At 39.9% G+C, this 8,443-nt stretch overlaps 1 protein-coding gene and 1 pseudogene across 5 annotated transcripts in view; both read left to right on the plus strand.

Annotated features, from left to right (window-relative positions):
- The window catches only part of LOC146479886 (uncharacterized), a 134,881-nt gene extending 128,373 nt beyond the window's left edge, over positions 1-6,508 (plus strand). For all 5 annotated transcript variants that reach the window (XM_085110758.1, XM_085110759.1, XM_085110756.1 and 2 more), the window contains one exon: positions 5,589-6,508. In XM_085110758.1, coding sequence (XP_084966884.1) covers positions 5,589-6,118 — 530 coding nt within the window. In that variant the 3' untranslated portion in view covers positions 6,119-6,508. The remainder of the gene's footprint in view (positions 1-5,588) is intronic.
- On the plus strand, positions 136-3,185 carry LOC146479890 (uncharacterized; annotated as a pseudogene).
- Positions 6,509-8,443: the final 1,935 nt, after the last annotated feature.

Here is an 8,443-nt window from a genome sequence, read left to right on the forward strand (position 1 = left end):
AAACTATGCATGAGGGATTGTCTTCATCAGATACTGAGCTGTAAAGGTTTAACCAATGAGAGAGAGCGTTTCCCACGACTTAAAACAAACAAAAGTAAACACGAGATACTCCACACTTTTTACAGTGGTATCAAGATGGCTTGTAAATGGAAATGCTTCGTGCTTTTTGTAATATTCTTCGCTTGCTTTCTTTGTTGCAATACGGGGAAGCCTAGAGACAGAGATCCACGAGAAGTGTATATTCATCCTATCAGTGATGAGGTTTATGACACCTTGTTATTACTTGTCCAAGGAAAATTTGATGTGCCGGTAAAGAAGCCCACGCGTGTCCAAAAGAACGCCTTGGTACGATTTTGGAGAAGACAAGAGCAATTTCATCTTGGGAAAGAAAGTACTCCTACATTATTTTTCTCAGGAAAAAAGGTTGTAAAGAAGTCTTCCATATCTGCCGTCGTTGCAAATACCTTTGACCAGGCGAAATCTGGAGGGTGCAAAAGGCTACGAGATCGAGCTGCAAGCAGTTATGCCGGGTTAAGCGAAAAAAAAAAAAGTACCGCAAGTAACGAACGACGAATTTAAATACCGAGCTCACAACTCGAGGTTTACCAACAAGGCGACTACAGCAAATCATGTGCAGTCACAGCACCAGATTGATCTTATTGATCGCAGTAAGGATCCCGTTAAACACAATGGCAAGGTTTATAAGTATATCTTGTCGGTAATTGATGTATTTAGCCGCTTGTCATGGCTAGTTTCAATGGAACGCAAGTCAAGCAGACAGGTTGTCCGATCGTTGCGACCAAATTATGATGAACATGGCTCCCCTGATCGACTTCAGAGTGACCGTGGACCCGAATTTCAAGGGAAACTTTGGTCTCTATGTACTCCGCTACAAGATCAAAACGATAAAATCAAGACCTTATCATCCCCAATCACAGGGAAAGGTGGAGCGATCACACAGGAGATTAAGAACAAAGATCATGTACGATCTTATCAGCCTGGGAAAGAAGGGTGTAAACTGGGCGTCTAATCTGGGTTCATACAGTCGCATTCTTAACGAGGAAAGTAAAGAAGAACTGGGATAGAAAAGCCCATTCGAGATTTACTTTGGTCGGAAATCAAATATTCTTGTCAAGGCAGCGTTAGAGGAAGGAGAAGCTGACACGGATCATCGCATCATTGCAGCCCCCAAAAGAAAGGATTATCAGTGCCATTTCAATAATGTCGAAAAATTGCGAAAAAGGGCAAGGCTTTACAGTAAAAGAGAAAATAAAAGAATGCTTAGTCGACACGCACGCCAACACAAAACTCCAGCATACAAGACGTCGCTACCAACCGGAGAGCAGAGGGAGTATTCCCTCCAAACGACGCATTGTCCTGAAAGGAACGATCGTAAAGCAAAGTAAAAGAAATCTATGTACAAGGTTCGCATTGTACCTCCTACATCAGAAAGAGAGATAAAGAAGTGGGTTTCTGTCGAAGATAGCGGATATCTAATGAGCAAAGCTGAAAAAGAAAAGAGGGCAAAACAAGAAAAAAAGCGAAAACTGAAGCAACTTAGAGAAGAGCTCTACATTCCGATGACACGGTACGATCGTTATGAATCATTTTCTAGCATGGGTTATTCAGTGGTCTATAACCCAAAAGGTGACGGAAGCTGTCAGTTTGAAGCGTTATGCTATTGGCTTGAGAGGCTGGGTATATACCGCTCGGGGGAAATCCTTCGTGATGAGGCAGTTAAATACCTTGCACAGCACCCCTATAATGCAGATGGGGATCCTTTAAAGTATTTCGCTGCAATACCGTAGGATGACTATCTTGAGACAATGGCAAAGAACGATGAATATAGGGACCATATAACATTGCAGGCTGCAGCTGAGATATTCAATGTTGAGATTCTTGTTGTTTCGTCCCTTGGTCCTTACGGAACAACAGTGATTTCTCCAACTACAAACATTCCAGTAGCAACGATTCAGCTGGGTCACTTTGCTGAGGGAGCCGGTGAACACTATCTATGTGTTCAAGAAAGCTTCCATTCAAACGAAGAGGCGATGGAATATGTCAGTGAAGTACGCTATGAAAACAGCGAATTCTCGAGTCATGATGAAAACAGCAATGATAATTTGAACCGATCAGAACAACAGATCACAGAAGAAAGACATGGGTCACACGAAAATGAAGATGGTGACATCTCAACTAGGATCAAGAGGATTCAGGCGCAGAACTACAGAACAACGACGTACGAATTCGTTTTGTTCCTGCATGATAACACTCTGACGATGAACAAAGGAAGCCAAAACTTGCCAGAAATGTCAATTATTCAGCTTCCTATTGAGCTCATAGATTACATAATCAAACTAACAGTATGTTCATCAGATTTTTCTTGGCCGAACCACATTTGTTATGTGTACAATCAGATTTACAACGTTAATAGTCAATTTCGCGAATGTGTTAAGAAGCTGCGCCACAGGCTTCCACGGGTACATTTGCCATTAGGCAATGCTGGCTACATCAGTGTTGCAAAACTGATCAGACAAGTCGGATCTGGCAGTGGCCTATTACTGGAAGTAAAGAAAATAATTTCTCATCCACGGTGTAACACCGCATGGCTGAAGCTTTACGCCACTGGTTATAGATGGTTTACAATTTTAACTATACAGTCAACTCCCAGTAACTCGAACCCTCGTTAACTCGAACCTCGCGCAAACTCGAACCAATTTTCCTTTCCTCTCAGGTCATTCTCTATATAATTTTACCCTCGATAACTCAAACTCCCGATAACTCGAACCTTTTTCAATTTCCCTTGAAGGCTCGAGTTATCGGGAGTCGACTGTATTACCTGGCGGAGAAAGATCGCTCGAAAGTAGCGCAATAAGCTTGGTTATGAATTATCCAGGAGAAGTTTGCTCTGTTTCTTTTTTTCTTTCCTAGTTACTGTTGAACTACACCGCAAAATACAAATGATTAGCATGGGCGAATCTTTTGTACGTTATTCATATTATAGGACATAAATTGTTTACCAGGTGATTTGACTTATCTACAAGAACCTGACAAATTGTACTGTACGGGTGTTAAAACGTTGTGCTGCTTCAATTTCAAAGCATAAACATATGTTACGAAAGTGAGCTGAATTTTGTGTTTCAAAAATACATATGGATCAAAATAAAGGTTGGTTTTTTGCGTCATTTTTGTTATTTTCTTTTGTAATTGCTTGTTCTTAAGACTTATTACAAATCACGACAACGTGGTATTACAATTCACGACAGCTTGGATGATTACAAATTACGACAACAGGTTATTACAATTCACGATATATAGTTACGTTATTACAATTCACGACAGGTGTTATTACAATTCACGATAGGCCGTTACAATTCACGACAACTGTTATTACAATTTACGACAGAACACACGTTGGCCAGTCAGGCACACAACATCACAAAAAAGCAGTTTCTAAACATTTCCAGTTGACTGGCTGTAGTTTTGGTTTTCATTCACTGTTCAGTAGCTTTCATTTGAGCGGTCACAATTCAGGGTTTCACCCACAAACTCAAAAGAAGAACCACCTTGTACAGCATAATAACAGTACCCAAAGGAAAGTACTGCTTCATAAGCCACAGTTAGAACCACCAGCGTAGCATGATTAACAGCACAGCAGGAATATGCCACTCCAGAGGTTTCATAATCATGTTGTCTCCGTGCGGTGTTGTTGTTGTTGTGGTTTTTTTTTTAGTTATACAGATTATTTTATTGCTTGTTTATGCGAGTGCGTTTATTTTCTGATTAATTTTGTACGATCGAGTTCGTATTTAAGCTGGTGTTTGCACAGGCGGCCCAAGTGCGAAATAAGAGGAATAAATGACACGTACGCGAACGTGACTCTTGCCTTCTTTCCCAGTTCAATAAACTTATGCTTACCTTCAAATTGCTCGTCGAAAAGGCGTTTTCTAGAGGATAAAGCCGTACCTTTCCTTTTGAGTTAGAACTTACCACTTCTTCCGTTTCTCCAGCCATGGCGCAAGCCACTCAACGTGAAATTTCGCGCCAAAAAAAATTGAGACATTTGTCTCAATTTTTGATTTTTGTCTAGGCCTCGCTTTTTCGCTCGGACCACGTGACCCGCAGCGGATTGACCAAGTCGAAAAACAGAGAGAGGTCTAGGAACTAGGCAAGTAAGCAACCACCTCTCATCAGTGACTACTTTTCCGAAATACCGAACGTTTTCAAGTCAAGCCACTATAGATGGAACCTCTCGTAGGCGACCACCTCTTGTAAACGACCACCTCTCGTAAGCGACCACTTTTAGGGATGATTGTTTAAAATTTTCAATTGTTTTTAACCTCGCGAAGGCGACAACTTGCTGCACACAATCTGCTGTATCTCTCACGGGCGGAAATTGAAAAAATGTGTCGCTGTAGCATATTGGCCACATCATTGCAGCGGACGCCATAAATCTTACAGTCGGAGCTACCGGAAGTGTCTTCCGATATAGTTTAGCAATGAAACAATTGATAAAATACACATGCACTATACTGTACACTGAAATAAACTTTAATCAGATTGAACCCCTTGTAGGAGAGTCCAGCGTGTTAAGCTGTCGTACAGTGTGTAATAATTTAATACTTAATAACACGGGCGGCCTCTGAGAGTTTAAAGTGCGTTGAACTGTCCTGCAGCAGTCAGATTGTTACCTCCAAACTTATCGACGCACAAGTTTGGGATTGTTTTGCAACCTACAGGCACCACATACATCATAGCTAGTTTTATATTAAAGGAGTTGTTAACTTTTTGCCTATTTTCCTTTCCCTGAAAAATTTAGACAGCGCCACCTGAAGTAATAAAAGTGTCAAGTTTCTTTCACAGAACTGTCTCAATCGCTGTATTAAGTAATTTGTGAGATACAAACAATAATTACCATAGACCCTAAGATTTTATGCCTAAAATAAGTTTGGCCAGTCTTAATATACTTGTAGCTAAGAAAAGTTATTACTATGGGTTTCGATAAGCACTGGCAAAGGGGTTAGGTCTCCGAAATTACCATATGTATATTACCCGAAATTTAGACCCCTGTGGTCTGACCCTTGGTAAGCGACCACCTCCCGTAAGCGACCACATATCCTTGATATTATGGGTGATCGCTTACGGGAGGTTCGAGTGTATAAGTTAGTAGATAAGTACACGCTTAAGCAACTAGATAAGAGAAAATACGTAGAATATTATTAAGTAGAATAAACATAATTATACATACACATATATACGCATAAGAGAGGAAAGCAAGAACAAAAAAATCAAAAGCGAATATAAAGTTCCAACAGAAGTGGAACCTTCTAGTTACTAGTTCGGATGCTGTTCCACTGAGTTTAATGGGAGTTTCGTGGAAGCTAGACTTTTTTCCCGAGGATTCCCGTGTCACTGACTAACAAAATATCTACATACATTTATTGAAGCTCCCTTTCCAGGGCTTTTCATCCACAATAATAATTACCTCTATCATTTACTCACCAAGCTTAAAACCATTTCTTGAGTTTGTCCTCAGTTACGTTTCATCTGATATTGAGTTTCAGTAATATTTCGCTTTCGTTTTGCAGATTTTAAATACCACGCGTTCATAATCTACAGCTATAAAGACATACTGTGGATGAAAGACAAGCTTCTTCCTTTCCTTGAAGAAAAACACCTTTTAACATGCTGTGTAGACTACCGAGATTTTGTCCCCGGGAAGCCATTCCTAGACAATATGGCCGACAGTGTGAGAAACAGTTACAAAGTCGTAGCACTGTTCTCAAACAATTCTGTGAACAGTATTTACTTTCCCTACGAACTGGGCCTCGCCATAGATCGGCTTGTAGAGAAACGAGATCGGAGTCTTATTGTTATCAGAATCGACAACGTGGACTCTGGACGGCTTCCTTCAGCCGAGTTACAGAGAAGAACCTTTGTTGATTATTATGATATTCATCAAAGGCCCTTTTGGAAACAAAGGCTTCTTAAATTCCTCGATTTACCAGAAGTGTCCAGAACCAACAGCACGACTGAAGATCAAAGCTGCGACAATGGCATCGATCGCGATTATCCAGGGCACGAAAATGAAAACAAAACAAAAATAATTTGTCTATAACCTTTCGTTAAAGCCTAAACGAAAGGCTATAGACTGATAGCCGAAAGCTTATGTTTTTAATCTTTTTAACCAGAACGCCCTTATCCAGTATGTCTTATCCTGGTTACAGCTCTATTTTAAAAAATAATTTGGGTACGGTGTTTGCAGGGCAAAAACTTTGTTTTGTGATAATTGGTCTGATTTTTGTTATTGCTATTGCAGCAATCCATGTTTTCATACCATGTTAACTGTTTCGTATGGACAAACCTGACTTCATGTGCTGAATCTTACAAAAAAGACATTTCTGTTTTTTACTCATATTATTGCATTTATATGATGTTAACTTGTGCTTTTTTATATGTAAAGAAATGAATTTGGCACCAAATAAACTCGCAAATGTGAATAAACACAGTTATGGTGTTTTCTGTTTCAAACCCGCCACTGCTGTCCAGTTAAGTTGGATAATTTAATTAATATGTAAGTTTCAGTCACAGCTTCCAAATAAGAAAATTCAAATTAAATGCACCTGGCAAAAGGTAAAATTGCTATAATGGACTAAAAATAATCTTGGGAATACTGTCTTGATCATTCCAGTGACTCAATTCATAATATTTAACCACTCTCATAAATGCTGATTTTTAACATGAAATTCGTTCAGCACACATTACAGTTTTTATAATGTAAGTGAGGAATGAAAAATTCCAAAAGATTTAATTTAACTCTTCAAAGTTTTCATTTCACAACAGTTGTAATTTTGTGGTTCTTACAAGTTTGGTACTTGGAATTGGAAGTTTTTTAAGGGTTTTTATTTAAGTCTATAATAAATTTTGGGGATATCTTCTGCTTTTCTTAAGCTACAAATGTTTCAAGGGTTATGAAAGCTCATGTGGCTCCGATTTTATTTTAGGAAATCTACAAATGCGTCACTGAGAAACTCAGTACCCAGTCTGCTGCAGGGTATGGCAAAACTCGACAAGATTTCATACCTGCAGAGACATTTTCTAAAAGAAATAAAACAAGAATGCGTGTGCACTTGCCATGTTCTTTAGACTTATTCAGGATTCAGTGAAAACAAGACTATAATGGTAAATTTTTTACTACTTCTTCTGTGGGACAAGTACATTTGGAAATTCACTCATCCAAGATTCAAATGCTTTTGTCTCTGACTGCCGGAGTAGTGGAAGTTTTTGTCCTGAATGATCAGAATCACAGTTGTTTGGCTTGACCAGGTAGTCTAAGTTACAGTAGCATCTGTAACTGCAGGTTATAAGCACACCCCTTTCAGATAATTTAGAGGGAAACAGGCGACGGCTAAACGTTCCAACATATATTGTTGTACACTGAACAAGTCATCTGTTGTATAATGACTGTTAGACGCGTGGTTAGACGTCATTTAACATTTATCTTACAAAAAATGTTGGTCAAACCTCGTATTAAACGCGGGTCAGCGTGCTAAGCTAAGCGCCCCAACATTATTGCTTAACCAAGACAACCCAACAGATGTTGTTGAACAGTAAGAAGCGTTCAATTGAGTAAGCAACTTAAAATAATTATCTGTCAAATTAAGAGCTTACCTATTCCTTGCTCATAAGAATTTTCCTCGAAGTCCTCAAGTCGCCATCTTGAACTGAAATAAGGCGGGAAAGCAAACGTCGCGCTGCCGCAGGTATCGGGATGAGGAGACGGACGTGCCGATCCCGCAAAACCTTCCGTCACATGAGCTTTCGTGCCGGGAGGGGGGGGGGGGGGGTTACTTGACCCGCTTTTGGGTATAGGGGTGCCGCTGGGGGTAACCCCGACCCTGTTTAGGACGTAAATAACCTTAAATACCTACCCTTTATAGGGCAACAATCTCTATTCTAAGACCCTATTTAGGACAAATAAAGGAGAAGGTTAATTGACGTAAAGCATTGTTTATAAAAATAACTACAGACAAACATCTCTGATTTCGGATTTCCAAATGCTTGACGACTTGCAACCATACCCTGTCTAGAACGGGTCCAGGACAGACTTGCTTGAAATCATATACCCTGTTCAGGGCAGAGGTGCCAAAAATCATACCCTATCCAGCGGCGCTTTCCCGTATAGCCCATATAGTGGAGTACACCCCCCCCCCCCCCCTCGCCAGGTTTCGTGCCCGGAGAGTAATTTTTTTAAATCCCGTTTCACAGATTTCCGTTGTTGTCGGTACAAACTAGCTCAAGGGGTTTCTCAATCTTGTAAAAGTTTGCTGACTTGTTGCTTTCAAATTATCATATATAATAATTTTTTTAATTTAACATTTCCTGGAGTAAACTAAATCAGTTCAGGGATAAAGGGGGCTCTGGAAACGAGATAAAGCTAAAT

The sequence above is a fragment of the Pavona decussata genome, unplaced genomic scaffold, assembly GCF_977016875.1.
Source record: "Pavona decussata unplaced genomic scaffold, jaPavDecu1.1 SCAFFOLD_58, whole genome shotgun sequence".
In the NCBI taxonomy this organism is placed as follows: Eukaryota; Metazoa; Cnidaria; class Anthozoa; order Scleractinia; family Agariciidae; genus Pavona; species Pavona decussata.